Source organism: Sus scrofa, chromosome 6, assembly GCF_054392235.1.
Source record: "Sus scrofa isolate SSC_HxYL_T2T_F1_AM1 chromosome 6, Sscrofa_HxYL_maternal_Yorkshire_Landrace_v2.0, whole genome shotgun sequence".
NCBI classification, from domain to species: Eukaryota; Metazoa; Chordata; class Mammalia; order Artiodactyla; family Suidae; genus Sus; species Sus scrofa.
In genome coordinates this window covers 85799170-85819231 of record NC_139388.1, presented here as the reverse complement: position 1 = coordinate 85819231, position 20062 = coordinate 85799170, and the positions used below count along the sequence as shown (strand labels likewise).

At 49.0% G+C, this 20062-nt stretch overlaps 1 protein-coding gene and 1 long non-coding RNA gene across 19 annotated transcripts in view; one reads left to right on the top strand and one right to left on the bottom strand.

Annotated features, from left to right (window-relative positions):
- The first annotated feature begins 3855 nt into the window (after nucleotides 1-3855).
- Nucleotides 3856-20062, top strand: part of ASAP3 (ArfGAP with SH3 domain, ankyrin repeat and PH domain 3) — a 50775-nt gene continuing 34568 nt past the window's right edge. For all 18 annotated transcript variants that reach the window (XR_014807255.1, XR_014807254.1, XR_014807253.1 and 15 more), the window contains exon 1: nucleotides 3856-4085. Coding sequence is in view for 8 of the 18 variants with exons in the window: in XM_084963292.1 (XP_084819418.1) it covers nucleotides 3957-4085 (129 nt within the window). In the remaining 10 variants the exon portion in view is untranslated. The remainder of the gene's footprint in view (nucleotides 4086-20062) is intronic.
- LOC146402601 (uncharacterized) lies at nucleotides 4262-18204 on the bottom strand. The gene is made up of 3 exons (XR_014807275.1): nucleotides 16044-18204; nucleotides 12952-15997; nucleotides 4262-7254 (listed from the first exon to the last, which is right to left on the bottom strand). It is a non-coding gene; the product is annotated as an uncharacterized LOC146402601 (long non-coding RNA).

The window sequence follows — 20062 nt, the reverse complement described above, 5'->3', positions numbered from 1 at the left end:
CCAGGTTTATCTTATTTCCAAATAACACAGTAACTTATTTACTATTTGTTATTCAATTTCTCCCAAAAGTCTTGAAACAAAACTTACTTTTCAGAAAGTGGCCCATGCTCAGCAGTACGTGTCTCTTGATTTGAGTATCTGGTAGAGGATGTGACACTGAAGCAGTTGCTTTACAAATAGTAAGGAATTTGTTAGCCTGCCAGATGTTACGACAGTATTCTGCCTTTGGTGGGTGGCATGTTTTAATTATAGGAGAGAATATATGGAACACTTATATCTACTTAATTTATGAGGCAATATTTTCTAGCTAGGTGGCATAGTTTAGTGATTAATAATAAAACAAAACCAAAAACAAAAGCTTTGGAGTCATGAAGACCTGGGCTGAAATCTTGGTTATAGTATTCATTCTGACTTTATACAAATAAACCCTCTAAGTTTTGGGTTGCCCACCTGTCACACAGAGATGGGAAGAATAATGTTCCCTTACCCCTTGAGTTGTTGTGGGTATTGAGTGAGCTATTGCTTGTATAGCCCTTGGAACAATGACTAGTACATAGTAAGTGCTCAATAAATAAATAAGTGGGCCAGAGACCCAGACCAGCAAACAAGTGATTACAATCCTTGGTGAGAATGGCTGGGGCCGGGGACACTGTGTCCTGTGGGAGTCCCTAGAAGGATGTTGGGGAAGGTTTCCTGGAGGAATTGATATCTAATTTGAAAGAAGATTGGGGAGTGTTATAGGCAGAAGGAAGAATATCGAGAGAGCTCGGCTCCGGGCAAGAAAGGAGGGGTAAGAGATAAGGCTGTAAATGGCAGGAGCAAGAGACCATGCAGGACCAGGGAGCCATGAAAAAAAGTTTGTCTTTCATCCAGAAACCAATGGCAACCATTGATACGTTCTAGGCAGAGGAGCAACAGATCAGATACATAAGACTAGGGACAGAAAGACAGTCAGGAGGTGAAAAGCCGCATGGCCAGGACTGAGGTTGGCCCAGAGATGGAGAAGGTGGCCATATTTGTGAGACACTTAGGAGGTGGTGGTAATGATCAAGCAGAGGTTGGTAGAAGGAGACGGGGAGGACCACCCCCAGGGGGTGCATGGTGGTGCCTTCCACCACGACAGGGACACAGAAGGAGCTGGGACCAGGGGTGGGGAACAAGATGGCCACTTCAGTTTTGGACATGTAGACTCATTGTGAGATAGTCATATGAAACCATCCCATAGACAGTTTGGAAACTTAGATCTTAAGCCAGAGAAGGTGTCAGGCTGGAGATAGAGCCTTGAAAGATGTGGTAGGCTCAGTAATGGCCCCCAAAGTTATCCAGGGTACTAATCCCTGGATCCTGTAAATATTATCTCTTAATGGCAAAAGGAATTCTGCAGATATGATTCATTTAAGAATCTTGAGATGGGAAGATTATCCTGGATCATCTGGGTGGGCCAAAGTAATCATAAATGTACTTAGAAGATGGAGACCAATGGAGATTTGGCCACAGAAAAAAAGGCAATATGACACAAAAGCAAGATGCCCTTTAAGAGGAGGGAAGTTGGCCATGGCAAGAAAGGAGGGGTAAGAGATAAGGCTGTAGGAATGCAAGGAATGCTGTTCTGGAAGCTGGAAAACATAAGGAAACAGATGCTCCCCCTAGAGCCTTTGGAGGGAGTATGGCCCTGATGATACCTTGATTTCATTCATTCTTATTCTTTTCTTTTCTTTTTTTCTTTTCTTAAATCTTTTTGGGACTGCACCTGCGGCATAAGGAAGTTCCCAGGCTAGGGGTCCCATCAGAACTGTAGCTGCCAGCCTACACCACAGCCACAGCAACGCCAGATCCGAGCTGCCTCTACCATGTATACCACAGCAGCAACACCGGATCCTTAACCCCACTGATCAAGGGCCAGGGATCAAACCCGCATCCTCATGGATACTAGATGGGTTCATTACCACTGAGCCAGGGAGCTGGACAGGAACTCCTGATTTCATCCTTCTGACCTCATTTGAGACTTCTGACCTCAAGGACTGTAAGAGAATAAATGTGTGTTGTTTTAAGCCACCAAGTGAGCAGTAATTTGTTGCAGGGGAAATACATACAGAACACATCAACATTAATGGTGTAAAAGGAGCTGGTGGGGTTGGATGAATGTGTCCAGGAAGCCTGGGTAGAATGAGAAGAGTAGAGGGTCCAGCATTTAAGATACAGGCAAAAGAAGTGCATCTCAGAAAGAGCTCTAAGAAGCAGCAGCCAGAGGGAGAAGGACACCAAGGGAAATTGTCCTCCCAGGATTCAAGGGAAAGAATGTCCCGTGAAGAGAGGAGTGGTTAACAGTACCAGTTGTTCTTAGAAGTCACACAAGACCATTGCCTTTTGCCTTTGAAGATAAGGAGATCCTAGTTGACCCTGAAATAACTGGAGTAGTTGTGGCTGAAGACAGACAGACTAGAGTGGGTTGAAGGCAGACTGAAAGGATGAACCAGAGCGTGTTTCACAACCTATTTGTTCTGTCTCCTCCACCAGACTGTACACATTTTTTTCAACTTTTAATTCTATTACGCAAGTAGTATAAATTCATTACAGAAAAGTTAGAATACACTGATTAGCCAAAAGAAAAAAAAATTACTCATAATGTCCTCAGCTGGTAATATTTTCGTGTATTTTAGTTTTTAGGGTTTTTTTTTCCCCCCTGCACAAACTATATAATCCTCTTAATCACTTAGCCGGGTGAATACCATTAGGCCATTTCAAGAACATCTGACTCCAAGGCGAATGTTCAATGTTCTGCACCGCAGTGCTTTCCTGATACTTTCCTGGGGACTTCAGGCTCCAGAACTGAACCCAAATGGATTTTTATTCTGAACACCATCTCTCATCCATACAAGTGGTTCCCAAGAGGCAAAGTTTAGTGAGTGGGGAAGAGTGGCAGTCTTTAGCCAGGTAGGGAGGGTGAGTGAGGTTGAGAGGTGATGGGAAGAATGAAGGCGAGGGTGAGAGGGCGGAGTAAGGGGCGGGGGGGGGGGGCAGGGGTTAGGTTCCTTCCTCGAAACATCCCAACCAAGTGGGCATTAGACTTCCCATTTTGCAGTGCAGGAAACTGAAGTTCCAAGAAGAGATGTAATTTTCCCCAGGTGACACAGTTACCCAGGCGCCGAGCCACAAACACCCCAAAGCAAGGGCACATGGCTAGGCGCGGAGCAAAAGGCCGGGTGGGAGGCCCTGGCTAAACTCAGGCGGAGAGCTGGGTGTGGGGAGCAAAATAGGGGTCGGATGATTTGGGGCGGAGAGGGGCACCGAAACACCCCCAAATCCTCTTTGAGAGAGACAAGAGTCGGGGTCGGGGGTGGGTTGTGAATCTGAAGGGGTGGGGTCATGAGGGCTGGGAACTAATGGGTAGGAGAGGAAGACGCAAGACGTATTAAGGAGGGCTGAGGAGATGGGGCACCGGGGCTTTAGAAGCGAGAGTAACTTGGGACGCCTGGGAGCTGGACGAAAAGAGGTGGAGCCAAGGGCAAGCCGAGAGGGAGGCAGGGCTTTAAGGGCGGCCGAAGGACCCCGTGGAGAGGCACGGGGCGGGGCCGCGGAGCCCTTGGAGGGGCCGGGGCGGGGAAGCGAGCCGGGGCGGAGCTTTCACGGGCTGGGCGGCCAGAGGGCGGGGCTGAGGAGCCCGGGGCGGGCGGGGGACCGGCGGTGCCGGCTAAGGTGGGGAGCGAGGCTGGAAGGCCGTGGGCGGGGCCTAGGAGCGGGCGGGGTGGAAAAGGTCTGGGCTCCCGGGCTCCCAGTACGCGAGGGGACGCGGCAGTGCCGGGCGGAGGCAGTGGGGGGGCGGGGCGCGGAGGGGGCGGGGCGTGCGGAGGCCGGGACGGAGCCCGCGGCGGGCTGTGAGGCGGTGCCAGTGCAGCGCAGCGAGCGCCCCCCGGGCCCCACTCCTTCAGCCCCGGAGCCCCCACCCCGCTCCCGCCATGCCCGAGCAGCTCAGCGTTGCCGAGTTCCTGGCCGTCACCGCAGAGGACCTCAGCTCCCCGGCAGGGGCTGCCGTCTTCGCCGCCAAGATACCCCGGTGCCGGGGGGCAGCATTGGCGCGGGAGGAGGTGAGGGGGCCGAGGCGGGAGGGGTCTGGGGTCCCGGCCGGGCCTCGCCTTGACCTTCACAGCCGTGACTGGAGCTGCGACGGCCCTTACCGCGCCCCAGAAACCTACCCTCTCCCTAGATCTTTGTGAACCGAGTGCATCTCAAACATCTGCGTCCTCACGTCGAGTCTGGGGGAGGGACCGAGGGACCGTTTATTTTTTGGGGGGTGGGCTCGAGGTCACCTCGACGACAGACTTCACAGGAAGTCTCTGCCTCGGCTCCGTGCGCAGGACTAACCCGCTAATGCTTCTGATGACCTGCCTGCCGCCCAGTCGCGTGTGGGTTTGCTCAGAGTTTGACTGCATCTGTTTGAGTTTTCATCTTTGGAGCCCCACAAGTTTCCCCCCCCTCCGCCCCAGTCATTCTCTTTCTGGCAAGCAGACCTTCCTTCCTCAGTCCTGAACTTCTCCCTGGCTGCCGGGAGGCCCCCTCCCCCAGACTGCTGGTTCTGAGACTTGGCCGGTGTTTGTGGCATGAATGCGAATGAAAAGGCGCCAGGAGCTGGGGTTCACCTTGGCCAGACTGTTCTCATGTTTAGTCTCCTCTGCCCTCCCCTCTCCTCTTTGTCTTTCCCAGCAATGCGTCCCAGGCCTTTTCTTTGGCTCTTGCAGGCTGCCCCACCCCATTCCCCTGCTCGTTTGGGTTTCATTCCTGTTCTCAGGACCCGCTGCACTTTCTTGGGCCTCCTCTGCGGGAATATTCTAGGGCAGATACCCTCCTGAAGCTTTGGGCCAAGGGGGAATAATGTGTTTTTGCAGCTCCCTGTCAGAAGATGCCCTGACCTTGGGTGGCATTTTGGACCTCAGCAACATTTCTCAGATTTCTTCCTTCATCAGAGGAATATTGAGCACCTACTGTGTGGAAGATCCAAAAATTAATAGTTCTTCATCCCTCTGGGCCAATGTCTTGGGAAATCTCTTCCTGTCTTCCTCTTCTTGGCTGTCTGAACCCCCATCCCAGAGTCTGTCTGTGTCACTTTGTAGGGGTGATGGGGAACTGTGGAAAGATCACAGACTTTGGGGGTGGCCTACCTGTGTTCACCTTGTGGCTCCGCAGTTTGCCAGCTGTGTGAGCTTGGGCACGTGACCTGATCTGTTGGAGCCCCACTTTTGGCATCTGTAAAATGGGATGATAGTGTTTACCTCACAGGACTATGGTATTACATGAGGTCATGTATGTAAGGTGTGCATTTTGATTAATGAAATGATCATCAGGTTAATTGACATACCTCTTTAGACAGGGACTGAATCTCTTTTGTCCTCATTTCACTCACAAAGCCTAGCCTACTATTTTTCATCTAGTGGGGATACATGTTTTAATTAAAATAAGAAGCAGCCAGTGACCTTTGGCTTCCTTCCTTGGGCAGAACCAGTAGCTTGGAGTGCACACCTATGAATGTAGATTGTATTTTACTGGAGGCTCACAGGGAGACTGCCTCAGAGCCTCATCTTGAGGATCAAGCTTCCTGAGGTTTGTCTTCGTAGCCTTACATTTTGTGAACCAGAAGAGTTCAGTGCAGTCAGCACCCTTAGGGCTTTCACAGTTCACACTCCTCTGTGGGTTGTTCATTAAAATGTTAAATCAGAGAGGGATCAGGAGAAAGGGCTGTACTATGAAACCTTCTCCCGGGACAGAAATGCCCATTTATGCCTGTGCATCTGGCCTTGCCTGGCATCGAGTGTGTAAGCACTTGTGTGTGCCTGGGGGAGGGTGCCTTGGAATGGGTCTAGAGGCTACAGCAGCCTCCCTGCAGGGCTCGGCTTTGCCCCAGTTCAGGCCAGACAAAACCTAGTCTCTTTTGCCTCGGGGACTTTAGTTTGGTGCACGCAAGAGTTCATTTTTGCAGTGGAAAGGTTTGTAACACCCAAATACAGCTTTTCTCTTCAGTATTTCAGTGCCCAGAAGTTAGAATCTGACCTTTGGATTGGACTTTCCTGAGGTTTCCTGTTTGGCTTTCCATTTGTGTTTATATTTACAGGTAGTTTGATGCTGTCATTCCCCTGGTCCCAGTTCTATGCTTGACTAACCCACCTCCAGACTTGAAGCTCTGTTTGGCTGAGTCGAGATTTGACTGATTCTTAAAGCAAGTCTTCCAGTCCCAGATGGTTTCCTGAGAGTAACTAGGGACTCTGTCCTGGTACTTGAAGAGTTGTTTTGTTTGTTTGTTTGTTTCTTTTTTTCTTTGTTTGTTTGTTTGCAGTCCTGATAGAAAGGACCCTGGGCAGATCACAGGAAATTAGAATGTCAGTGCTGAGGGGCCCTTTAAGATAGAGATCACCTAGGAACGCTCTCATTTAACAAGGAGAAACTGATGTCCAGAATGTGCTAATGACTTGTCTAAGCTCCCTTAGCTGGGTAGTGCAAGAATTGGCATGTCCTCTGACCAAATGTTCTAACCCTCGGTCCTATTCTTGTTCTTTCTAAAGGCCCGATGTAATTTCTTCGAACTTCAGTTATTTCACCCTTAAAATGGGTCTGATAATCTTTCCTTGCTTGCCCCTCTGGTTAAAGGTTTTTGTTTTTAAGTAAAAGCTGTTCAAATGTGAGGAAGTATTAAGACAGATAATCATTCTATCCACCACCTTCTTCCTGTCCTGGGCCCCTTTACATCCATTATCTCATTGATATTCATAGTAACACAGGTCAAAATGGGCCCAGAGAGGTTAAGGCAGTTGCCTTGGGTCACATAGTGGATCTTTCTGACTGTTTAAGGCCTATGCTGTGTCGATTCTCCATGTCATTTCTCTGCTAGGCACCGAGAATATAAAGATGCTGCCCAGGTTTGTTAGCTGACTGGGGAGATGTCGCTTGTCTTAGAGAGACAAGTGGAACCCCAGGAGTCTGTCCAGTACACATAAAAAGGTATTTAGTGCCATAAGAGGCCAGTGGAGTGAGGGAGGGAGAGAGCAATAAGGACTAGTGTAGTCAGGGAGAGCTGTCTGGAGGAGGTGACACTTCCAGATGGGTCTCAAAGAGTAGAAGAACTCCATTAAGTGGAAAGGACAAATGAGTGAATTTGGAGACAGATGGGAAGAAAGCAAATTCAGAAACCAAGTCAGCCACTGTGGCCGTGCTAAGGATTCATGCTATATTATGTGTCTCAAACTACTAGTGAATGTGTGGGAGTTCCTGTTGTGGCGCAGCAGAAACGAATCTGACTAGTATCCATGGGGACACAGTTTCGATCCTGAGCCTTTCTCAGTGTGTTAAGGATCCGACATTGCTGTGAGCTGTGGTGTAGGTCAAAGACAAGGTTTGGATCCCGTGTTGCTGTGGCTGTGGTGTAGGCCGGCAGCTGTAGCTCTGATTCAGCCCCTAGCCTGGGAACTTCCATATGTGGCATGTGTGGCCCTAAAACGACAAAAAAAAAAAAAAAAAAACCCACAAAAAACCTACTAGTGAATGTAAATTGCCCAGTGGGGCATAGATGAAGCAGTTCACCACAAATAGGGGATCTTCCAAGGCTTGTGTTTTATGTGGGTTTTTTTTTTTTTTTTTTTTTGAGATCTAATGAAATTTTAATTACGCAAAAGACATACGGATTTTTAGTTAAAGATGTAAAGACATCACAGAAAGGACTAAAGTCACCTCTGATGGTGTCTTACAATCCTGGTACTCTTCCCAGAAGTAACTGCTATGGAAATGTGCCTGCTTCCCAGTATCTGTCCTCAGAGAAAATACAGTATCAGTAAAGGGGTGGTGGTTAAGGGGAGAGTGTGCCTAAATCGGTATTATGTCTTATAATGCATAACTTTAAATTTTATTGGAGTCAAGTTTATCTTTTCCTTTGTGACTTTAGCATTTTTAAATCTTATTTTAGAAAGGATTTCATTCTTTTTTTTTTTTAGAGGATTTCATTCTTAATTCTCAGTATTCTCATGAGTTTTATGTTCTGCTACATCATGTCTATATTTGTTTTACAAAAATTGGTATCTTTTTGTTTTACAGAAAAATAATAATTATGTAATCTTAGAGATTGTTTGCATGAAACATAAACCCTCCCAAGCTTGTTTATGTTGAAGGGAAATTTGTTGTCAAGAATTAGAGGTCTCTCATGGAACTGAAGAGTCATAAGCAAGAGTAGACCTCACCTGGGCCTCAGCCTCACTTGAGGCTGGGAAGTTGTCTGGAACAAAGGCAGCTACTTCATCCTTCCCGCTGTCTCTTGCCTCTGTTTCTTTCTGCACATCCGAACAGTGCTTTTGCTCTGTTGTCATCACACAGGCCCCAAAGGGCATCAGGCCATCTTCTGGGGAAGTCCGGCATCTTCAGTCTCCACATTCACGTGACCTCACTGGTCCAACATCTACAGGCAACCCAGCCAGTCTTATGTCCCACTTCCAAGTTCCTGGTAGAGAGGCTGATGGCCTGGCCCAGCTTCCAGAAGCTGAGTCTCCATCCCTGCTTTCATCGGCAGAGGTCATGGAAGGATAGATTCAGGCAGGGAAACGTGGCCAGAGACCTACACTGTGGGAGGGGCCACTTCTCAAGGAAGCGAAGCAGGGCCTGGAAAGTCCCCATCCCTACCCCCACGCATCCATGGCAGTTCCTGTTCATTTGGGAGATCCTAGGCTCCAGAGAGAAATACTGTGCTCATCCTATTGTGTGCCTCTGGTTATGTAGGAGTAGAGGAACCCCAGTTTGGAAAGCTCAGGTGTAGTAAAATTTTAAAGATGGATTGGAGAGCTCAGGGGGCTGCTGCCTGACTTGGAGGGCCTCAAATGCCAATTACGCATTTGGGCTTTTTGTTGGACTCTGGAGACCAATGGAGCCAATCACGTTGTCTAAGGAATGGATGAGGCTGGCCCTGCCGAGGGACCCAGCGGCCAGCATTGTGTGTGGGGACTGCTCTATGCCAGGCCCTGTATTAGGCACTGGGTAGATACATTGCTCGCTAAGAGAGGTGCAGGCCTTGCACAACAAACAACAGGTCAACAAACAAGTCAGTAGTTGCACATGTGATAAGTGGCCTAAAGGCTCACCCTCCCTGCCCAGGCCCTCCTTGATTTTTGGTCCCAGGTCCTCATCTCTTGGCATGCCAGCCCCTCCTCCCGAGCAGTCACATCCCCACCCCTGGGTTCCGTCCTCTTCAGGTGACTCACACATCTGCACCTTTAGCCCAGACCCTCATGTCCAGCTGCTCATTCAGCTATTTCACTTGGACATCTCAACATGTCCAAAGCCACACTTCCCCCGACCCCCCCAGACTGGCCCTTACAGTGTTCCTTTCTCAGAGATCAGCCCCTCCTCTTCATCTGTTACACAAGCCCGAAGCCTCACAGCTCCGCATGCACACTTCATCACCAAGGGTCGTCAGTGCTACCTTCTAAGCATCTCTGCCTTCCGCCTACTTCTCTATGTCGCTATCGAGTCCACGTCACTGTCACTTCTTCCCTGGAACACTGCTCCTAACTTGTCTCTCCACATTTACTCTAGCTCACTTCTCCCCCATAGCCCAGTGTCTCTCTCCTTTGCAGCACACATCATCCAAGATGAATTTTACATTTAACTGTATAAATACCTTATTAAAATCTGATTTCTCACTAGATTTTGACTTCCATGAGAGTAGAATCTATATCATCCTTGTAATCCTAGTATTTACCATAGCACCAGAGTGGGGGGTCCTCAGGAAATGTTGGTTGAATGACAAATCAAAAAGAAAACTAAAAGGAGCATGACTAGAGAGTAATGGTACAAGTGTGCTTTGGTTGGAGGGAATATCTTAGGCAAAGGCCCCGAGTCAGTGAAGGAGCACAAGTATTGGCGACACTGAAAGGAGGCCAGAGCTGCAGAAGCAGAGCTCTGAGGCGGTGGGCAGGCAACCCCAGAGGAGTTTAGGAAGGTAGGCACGGGCTAGATCATGGTCAGGTTTGTAGGCCCAGGTGGCAAGTTTGGATTTTATTTATTTTGCAGGCAAGCAACATGATCCAGTTTATTTTAATTAATTAATTAATTAATTTGGCCATACCTGCAACAAGTGGACATTCCCAGGCCAGGAACTGAACTGGTACCACAGCAGCGACAACACTGGATCCTTAACTGCTAGGCCACCAGGAAACTCCTGTTTTAGAAAGATTGTGTCAGCAGCTATATGGAGACTAGATTGGAGGCAGTAGGAGAGGACCCAAGGAGGCTGTTGGCAGTTGTCCATGGAAGTTGTTCATGGCAGGTGATCGTGATGGTGGTGTGGGTGCGGCTGTGATTGGTGGAGACGTGGGCAGATTCTAGAAGTGTCTTGTAAGTAGTTAACGTCAAGATTTGTTGATGGAGCGCATGTGGGGGTGACCAAGAATGGTTCCCCAAATTCCTAACAGAAGAGTGTCGTTGCCCCTTCCTAGGAAGGGGAAGTCTGGGAGAGGAACAGGTTTGGAGGAAAGTCAAGAATCCTGTTTTTACATCTGATATGTTTTTAAGTGGAGAGGCCAAGAAGACATTTAGATATGTGAGTCTGAAGATCTAAGGAGAGGGTTGGAGATACACTTTTAAGCATTGTCACCATTAAGATAGTGGATTTCAAACTTGCATCTGTGTAAGAATCACCTGGCATTGTTCCCAGAGAGTCCAATTCAGTAGCTATTTCCTACTTAGACTTCTTATTGCAAGTCACAAAAACTAACCTGGGCTGATTTAGACAGAAAGGAGTTCATTGAAGGACTATTCAGTAGTTCACAGGATTTCTGGGAAGCTGGAGAACTGGGGTGAGGCAGCAGGTGGGATCTCAGCCAAAATCATTCCACTGAGCTAGTCTGGCGAGGCCACTGATGCCGAGAACTAAATGCCACAGCTTGTGCTGCCATTGTCCTGGGGCTGGGCATCTTCACAGCTGTTGCCATCAGTGTAAGAATGATCTTCCACTTTCTCTGCTCCTGATTCAAAGTCTGCAGTGAATGCCTCTGATTGGCCAAGCCTAGTTCGTATACCTGCACTCTAGCTGCAAGGGAGTCTGGAAAAGCAAGAATTTGGTCTTGTCAGCTTCTGTAGGAGGCAGGCTCTGCCAAGACTTGTGCAGCAAATAGATGTAGGAAGGAGGTTCAGGTACCATTCTGGCAAAAAATGGCAAATGTCCTTGGCAGATTTGCCAGACTGTGGGAGGGTGTCTGGGATTCTGCATCTTAACCAGCACCCCAGGAGATGCTCATGGTGGTTCATGAACATTGCATTAGCTGGTGTTTAAGGCTGCAAGAGTTAATAAGATCACCCAAGGAGAGGAGTGAAGAGGGGCTGGGCCCAAGCTCTGGGGAGCTCCAGGACTGAGAGATTGGGATGGGAAGAATAGTTAATAGAGGAGACAGAAGGAACTGCCAGTGGGGAAGGAAGGCAATTCAGAGAGTACAGTGCCTCAGAAGCCAGAAGAGGAGCGTTGACAAGGAGCGATGCTCAGCTTGGTGAGGTGCTGCCTAGATGTCCAGAGGCCAAATAAGTAAATGACCGAGACAGGACTGCTGACATTGGCAACGTGGAGGTCACTGATGACCTTCAAAAAACACATTTAGTGCTTTTTTCCCCTTCACACCAGCCTGGACTGATTTGGGGAGGAGGCAAATGAGAAGTTTTCCTGAGAAAGGGAATGGAGACATGGCACGGGAGCCAGGAACCTGGGCCAAGAGGGTTTTCCAGGGCGGACTTAGGACCAGTTCAGTCTGAGCCCAACCTCTTCTCACACAAGAGCACAGGGTCCACCTGGGGTGGCAGCCTCAAGCCCAGTCCTGCAAAGTCTCCTCTCCTCTCCAAATTTCAGTTTTTGGTGCTCAACTTCCTTGCCTGGTGTTCAGCTGTTTCTGGCCTCCAAGGTAACACAGGCAGATTTGGGGACAGAAACTGGAGCTTTGGATCAGAGCAGAAGGAAAATGCTTTCCCCAAAGGTGATTAGGTAATAGAGTCCTCAGCCATCTTTGCTCGAAGGTCCTTTTGATGGGTCTAGGGCTTGAGCCCAAGCACATGACACAGTGAGGCCCACGGAGGCACAGTGAGTTCCCAGCTCTGGGGCATGGCCCTAGGCCCCCTTTGTCCTGAGCATTTGGGTTTGGGCCTCATTGTGGCGGACACAGGAAGCCAAGCTGGGAACAGCTGCTAAAGGTTTTCCAACTGGGCTGGGTTCTGACTTTGACTGAGCTTTGAAGAACTTCAGATGCTGCAGGCTCCAGCTAGACCTACTGAATCAGAACCTCCCAGGGGTGAGGCCTGGCCAAGGAAACAGTTAGAAGTTCCCCCGGCAACTCTGATGAGCAGTCAGGGTGAAAACCACTATGGTGAGCTATTGCATGCTCACTTACAGTTAGTAATCCATGAAACTCTGTTTACTAAACACACGCTATGTTCAAAGGTGAGATGGTAGGTTCTGAGGGCATAGAGATGACAAGACAAGGCCCCCATCTGGGAAGAAGGACTCATGCCCGTGAAAAGATGATTGACAGCCCACAGCATATAGGGGTGTGGCTGGGATCTATGGAGAGTCCAGTAACTGTAGCCAGGCAAACGGGAGTTTGAATTCCTATTGGTTGTGTGACCTGGGGCACGTGACCCGACCTCTCTGAACCTCACTTTCCCCATCTGTAAATCAGGATAGGGTTGTTTGAGGGGATTACACATAAAATATCTAACAGGCACCTAGCACATAACAGATACTTAATTTTTTTTTTTTTTGGTCTTTTTAGGGCTGTGCACACGGCATGTGGGGGTTCCCAGGCTAGGGGTCCAATCAGAGCCATAACTGCCAGCCTACACCACAGCCACAGCATCGCGGGATCCGAGCCACATCTGTAACCTACACCACAGCTCATGGCAATGCCGGGTCCTTAACCCACTGAGCAAGACCAGGGATCGAACCTGCATCCTCATGGATGCCAGTCAGATTCGTTTTCGCTGAGCCACGATGGGAACGCCCAGATACTTAATTTTTTTTAATTCCTTTTTACTAAAAACACAAGTACACCTGCCCATGAGATGATGAAATAGATCAGGAACCACAGAGAAAAAGGGGAGATCGTTGTGAAGAGTGAGCACTAAAATTCTGCGGTCCTGGCACCAGAGCAAAGTAAGAAATCTTGTGTACTTTGCGGGTGTCCAGGAGTGAATAGCTGAGCCTAGTTCTGGGCAAGGCAAGCTCTCCCCTCAGCCCTGCCCTTTACTCTCTCCCAGCCATTCATTTCTTCATTAAACGTTTGTTGAGAGCCTACCCCGTTCTTAGTCCTAGCTATGTATTACAATCCACTAGGTTGCTTTTAGATAGATTTTTTTTTTTTTAAGAATAAAGGTAAAATTCATATAACTTAAAACACACTTTTTTTTTTTGGCCACACCCATAGCATGCGGAAGTTCCTGGGCCAGGTATTGAACTCCTGTCATAGCAGTGACCCGAGCTGCTGCAGTGACAATGTCAGATCCTTAACCCACTGTACCACAAGGGAACTCCATAAAATATACCATTTTAACTGTTTTAAAGTTCAGTGGTCTTTATTCACAGTGGTGCAATCACTACCACTGTCTAATTCTAGAACATTTCCATCACCCCAGAAAGAAATACTGTGCTTGTTAGAAGTCACTCCCAACTCTTACTCCCTCAGCCTCTGGCAACTTTCTGTCTCTGTGGATTTGCCTATTCCGGACATTTCATGTCAATGGAATCCAACAATATGTGCCTTTTGTGTTGGGCTTTTTTCAGTTAGCATAATGTTTTCAAGGGCCTTCTGTGTCATCTGGGTTGCTTTAAAAGCTATAGGAATAGCAAACACACCAGGCAGTGTCGTAAGCATTTCCCATATATGTATTAACTTGTGTAATCCCCATCAGGAAACGAAAGCACAGAGAAATGAAATAGTTCCGTGAACAGGATTGCCAAAGAACATACAGGATGCACATGCAATATTTAGGACCTACTTATAATAAAAAATTATTCATTGGTTATCAGATATTCAAATATAACTGCATGTCCTGTATTTATTTTTGCTAAATCCAGCAACTCAGCAAGCAGTAAGTGGTAGAGCCAGGATCTGGACCTGGGAAGTTCAAAGCGCATGGGATTGCCTCGCCCCGCAACCCCACCTTCCTTTCCAGGGACTCTGACTTAGCAGATCTAAGGTGAGCCTCTGGCATCCTTATTAACTTTTTTATTGAGCACCCTAGGTGATTCCCCTGGCAGCCTGGGGATGTGTCTCAGGACCTGGGAATACAGAGATGTCTGCTGGACAGGACGGCTCTCATGCAGTCCTCCCTGTGTGCCTGGCACTGAGCTAAGTGCTTAAATACCAGTCGCATTCAGTCCAATGAGAGAAGTGCTATTACTACCCCATTTGACTGCTGGGGAAATGGAGACTCAGGAAAAATAAGTCACCTGCCCCTGGTCACACAGCTAAGAGGAGAGAACCAGAATTTGGACCTCAGAACAGTATGATGTCCTCCCTGAGTTCTTAATCCCTGTTGCCTTTTTTGTCTTCCCATAGGCCTTGCTGATATCTATTCATTCATTTACTCATGCATTCGTTCATTCATTCCACAAATGTTGACTGCTGCTCACATGCCAGGCCCTATACTGGGTGCTGTGGATATAAAGTCAAATGAGCCAGTCCCTGCCCTTTTTAGCCTGTTCAGCGCATGGAAAGTCAGACATGTGGTAAAGAAGCCTATAGTGGGAGTGGGTGGCAAAAAGTCAGTCCTTCTGTGGTGGGGAGGGGCTGGCCTGTAAGCCAAGTCGGGAAGGATGGAGTGTTTACTAGGCAGTATGGGGAAAGAGCTCTCTAGGCAGGCGTCTGGCAGCTGGAAACAGCCTGGCACACTGAGGAAACTGCAGAGTTGGGGAGGACTGGGGTTTAAGAGATTCATGGTGACTGTCGGGTGGGGGCAGGGATTCATCCAGGCCAACAAGGGAACTCTGAGCATGGGAGGCATGGGACCTTCGGCCACTGTGTCCACGAGGGCCGGCCGGTTTCTCCCCAGGGTTGGGTGGAATTCAGGGCTTGGGGCCAGGGGTCAGATGGGAATCTTCAGTGATCTTCCTGCAGAGTTTTTGCTCTCTGAGCTCATCGCCGCTGAGCAGTCTCCCGAGGAAAATCCCAGCCAGGAAACTTGGGGTTGGTGGAGGCCTCAGTGCACGGAAGGTTGCAGCTCCCTTCCTGCAACCCCTCTTCCTCCCTGATTCCCACCACCCCACAAGGGGTAGCTGGCGAGGCTGAGCTGACAAGGCTGGCCAGGTTCCTGGGCTGGGGAGACAGCTTCAGGGGCCCGAGCGAGGGGGCGCACGGCCAGCGACGGGCTCCAGCAGCTCAGGAAGGAAAACAGTGAGAGATTGAGGGATCCTGAAATAATAAATGTCAGAGCTGGCAGGAGCCTTCCACGTCACCGCCCAAACCCTCATCCCAGACAAGGAATCAGCCCAGGGAGGGAAGGAGACTGTGCAAGGCCACACCAGGGGCTGGGGCTGACTGGGGCCTGGCCCCGGCTCCTGGCTGCAAGCCTGGCAATGCAGCCCCTCCTCCTGACTGTCCCAGCCTGGACTCCTGAGTGCTGGGGGTGGGGGCTTATCCACGTGAAAACCATTTGTAGCTTTTGCTCTTGCTGGTGGCTGAGGTTGGGGCAGCCCTGCAGGTTATGATTAACCTCAACTCTGAGTCCTGGAGCTTTGACCTGGAAGGGTCATGTCCGTCAGTGCTAAACTGTACAGGTGGGGAGACTGAGGTACAGACGGAGGAAGGAATTGCTCAAAAGGATACAGAAGGGCTGATGGCAGAGGCCGCAAATTCCGTGCCTCCCCTCCCTTCTCTCAAAATGTTTCTGCATTGCTTCTTCTTTTTTGTTGTTGTTGTTTCTTTAAGAGGCCACACCTGTGGCATTTGGAAGTTCCCAGACTAGGGGTCAAATTGGAGCTACAGCTGCCAGCCTATGCCACAGCCACAGCAACACCAGATCCGAGCCGCATCTGCAACCTACACCACAGCTCGCAGCAACTCCAGATCCTTAACCCACTGAGCGAGGCCAGGGATCAAACCTGCATCCTCATGGATACTCATCGGTTTCATTACTGCTGAGCCACAACAGGAACTCCTGCCTTGCCTCTGAAGGTGCCTGACATCCACCGTTAGAAAAAATATGATCTAATTCAATCTTCACAGCAGCCCCTACAGGGATGTATGAGAGTGAGAGAGGTGTGATACTTAAGAGAAGAGCTCAGAGAGGTGTGATAGTGAGAGAAGGCTCTGAAGGCAGAGGGCTCTATACTTCCTAGAGCTACTTGCGTGACCCTGAGCCAGTTGCCTGACTGCCCCCAGCCTCCGTTTCCTCATCTGTAAAATGGCGAGGATAATAACTACCTCACAGGAATAAAGATCACAAAAAGAAAGCAAGCACTCAGTAAGTGGGATGGTGGTTGGATTCACATAAGTAGATCATTCTGGGAGCTTGGAATCTGAGTATGTCCTTTCAGTGATCTGCTTTGGGCCAGGCCGTGCTGTGCTCCTCAGTCACCCTTTTGAGCCTAGGGTTCCAGGCTGCACCCCTTTTCTCCTGCTTGGGCATGGATCTGCAAATGAGCCCCAGAGTCAATCTTCCTACTATGAGAACTTATCGAGTCACCCCTCTCCTGTCGAGAATCCTGCCGGAGCTCCCCATTACTCATGGGATAAAACCTAGAGCTTTGGGCTACAAATATGGACTCTGGAGCCTGACACCCTGGCTCTACCACTTACTGGTTATGTCAAGGCGCCTCGGCGCCTGTCCCCTCAGAGTCACTTTTCCTGTTCTGCTTTGCTCCACCAGTGTCTCCTTATTTTTCGAGGCTCTGGTGAGGCATCGCATCATCCCAGGGTGGGGTGGGTGCTCCTTGCCTGTGCCTCTCACAGGCTTCTCCCTTCTGCTCCAGCCTTGCACCAGCTTCCTCAGCCCTTGGCAAGCACATCCACGTCTATGCTGTCTTCCCCACTGTGCCGTGAGTGCCTCAAGGGCAGGTCCTGAGCCTGACCTCCCTCTCTCCCCAGCACCTGTGCAGGGCCTAGGGTACAGTGGGGCACTCTGTGTGTGGATGAGTGCCAGTCCCTCCCTCCGCCCCAATGGGTGGAGAGGGCAGGCTTGGAGGTTTGTGTTTCCGGAGTAGATGCTGTTCAGGGAGTCAAGCTGAGCTGGGATTGCCTAGAGGTGGGATGCTAGCAAATACTTCCCAGTCCCCACCTTTCCCCTCCTGGCTGACCACCCATGAAGGGCCTCCTGGGGCTCCCTGCCTTTCTCTGGATTTGCTGGTTGGGCAGGTGGGTTTTTCTCACCCACGTAAATAGTGCAGCAAGGACTACAAATTTAGCTGGTTTTTAAATTCGATGCCCACTGGGAGGTGGCTGGAGTGGTAGTGACTATCGTTCCCATTTTGTAGATGCGGACCCTGAGGCCCAGAGACACTGGGGACTTGCTCAGAATTGGGCCCGGAATAGAACCCAGGTCTCTCTCTACATCCTGTGCTCTTTTTACTGTGCCCTCTCTGTAATTAGGCCACGGAGCTTGCCTGGCTTCCTTTAGACAGCAGGTCAGCCTTCACCGCTTCCCGCCTGCCCCTCAAGGACCCTCTCACTGGCCTTTGCCCACCTTTGGTCCTGGGCCCCAGGTGCCCTGGCCTCCCTCAGGCTGACCTCTCCAAACCCCATTCTTCCTGCCCGTTCCCCTTGTTGGAAGCTGTGCCCAGACAGCTGTCTGTTAAAAGGGGCCCACTCAATATACTAAGATGTCAAGGTGTTTTTTAGGTAACTTAGTACAGTGGTTGCCAACTTTTCTGAACATAAGAACCCCCTGTCGGAGTTCCCGTCGTGGCGCAGTGGTTAACGAATCCGACTAGGAACCATGAGGTCGCGGGTTCGGTCCCTGCCCTTGCTCAGTGGGTTAAGGATCCGGCGTTGCTGTGAGCTGTGGTGTAGGTTGCAGACGCGGCTCGGATCCCGCGTTGCTGTGGCTCTGGCGTAGGCCGGTGGCTACAGCTCCGATTAGACCCCTAACCTGGGAACCTCCATATGCCGCGGGAGCGGCCCAAGAAATAGCAACAATAACAACAACAACAACAACAACAACAAAAAGACAAAAAGACCAAAAAAAAAAAAAAAAAAAAAAAAAGAACCCCCGTCTTCTTTTATTGACCTCATGTTGTAGAAGTTTTCAAACACACACAAAAGTAGACTCACCGAGCTTTGCTATTTATTATTTGACCAATTTTATGTTTTCATCTATTAGCATTCATTTTTTTCTTATTATGGAGAATTTGGAATATTCACAGAAAACAGAACAAAATGATGAACCTCCATTCGCTCATAACCCAGTCCTGCTCTGCCCACATCCCAAGCTGCTTCCCCAACTCTCATCTTACTTTGAAGCAAATTCTAAACATCATATCATTTCATCCTTAATTATTTCAATATGTATCTCTAAACAGTAAGGACTTCTTTTTTTGCTTACAAAATTAAAATGGGATACCACTCTCGTTCCCCAGAACGTTAATAATAATCCCCAAGTCGTCAGTTATCCAGTTTTCACATTTCAAATTGTCTAAGAAGTATCCTGACTTCTTTTACAGTATATTATTTAAAAAGCAGGATTCGGAGTTCCCGTCATGGCGCAGTGGTTAACGAATCCGACTAGGAACCATGAGGTTGCGGGTTCGATCCCTGCCCTTGTTCAGTGGGTTAATGATCCGGCGTTGCCGTGAGCTGTGGCGTAGGTCACAGACGCGGCTCGGATCCCGCGTTGCTGTGGCTCTGGCGTAGGCTGGTGGCCACAGCTCCGATTAGACCCCTAGCCTGGGAACCTCCATATGCCGCAGGAGCGGCCCAAGAAATAGCAAAAAGACAAAAAAAATAAAAATTAAAAAAAAAATAAAAAGCAGGATTCAAGGAAGCCAGGCATTGCCATTTGTTGTTGGTGTTTTCGGGCTCCTAAGATTTCCCTCCATCATTTTTGGTTTTGGTTTTTGTGGTCCACTTGTTAAAGAAACCAGTGGCTTGTTCTGTCATTTCATACAGTCTGACTGTGCTACACTGTTCCCCAGGTGTGGTTTTAACGAGTTTCTCCATCTTCTGTACTTTCTGTAAATAAATTGGTAGTTAGAACTAGAAATGAAAAGCCCCATGGAATTCCCATCGTGGCGCAGAGGAAACAAATCTGACTAGGAACCGTGAGGCTGAAGGTTTGATCCCTCGTCTCGCTCAGTGGGTTAAAGATCTGGCGTGGCGGTGAGCTGTGGTGTATGTCGCAGACGAGGCTTGGATCTGGTGTTGCTATGGCTGTGGTGTAGGCCGGGAGCAACAGCTCTGATTAGACCCCTAGCCTGGGAACCTCCATATGCCTCAGGTGCGGCCCTAAAAAGACAAAAAAAATAAAGAAATGAAAAGCCCCAGGGTTTGGAGGGGGGGTGCATTTTATGTCATTTCATTAAATGTTTGAAGTATAATGATTTGTTCATTAAAATATTTTATTTTTCACATTTAACATGTACATGTAATTTAATCCTCTCGTGGACATCAGAGATCAAAGGAGCCAGAGTTCTGGCACCTAATAGAAGGATCCCCCCACTTTTTTATGGCCACATCCACAGCACATGGAAGTTCCTGGGCCAGGGATTGAATTTGAGCTGCAGCTTTAGCAACACTGGATCCTTTAACCCATAGCACTGGGCCAGGGATGGAACCTGCACCTCTGCAGCAACCCGAGCTGCTGGAGTTGGGTTTTTACTTTTTTTTTTTTTTTTCTTGGAGTTGGGTTTTTAACCACTCTACTGCACCATGGTGGGAACTCCAGAAGGACCCCTTTTTTAAAAATTTTATTTATTTATTTGTCTTTCGTCTTTCTAGGGCCGCACCTGTGGCATATGGAGGTTCCCAGGCTAGGGGTCAAATCGAGGCTGTAGCTGCTGGCCTACACAACAGCCACAGCAATTCGAGATCCGAGCCGAGTCTGCGATCTATACCACAGCTCACAG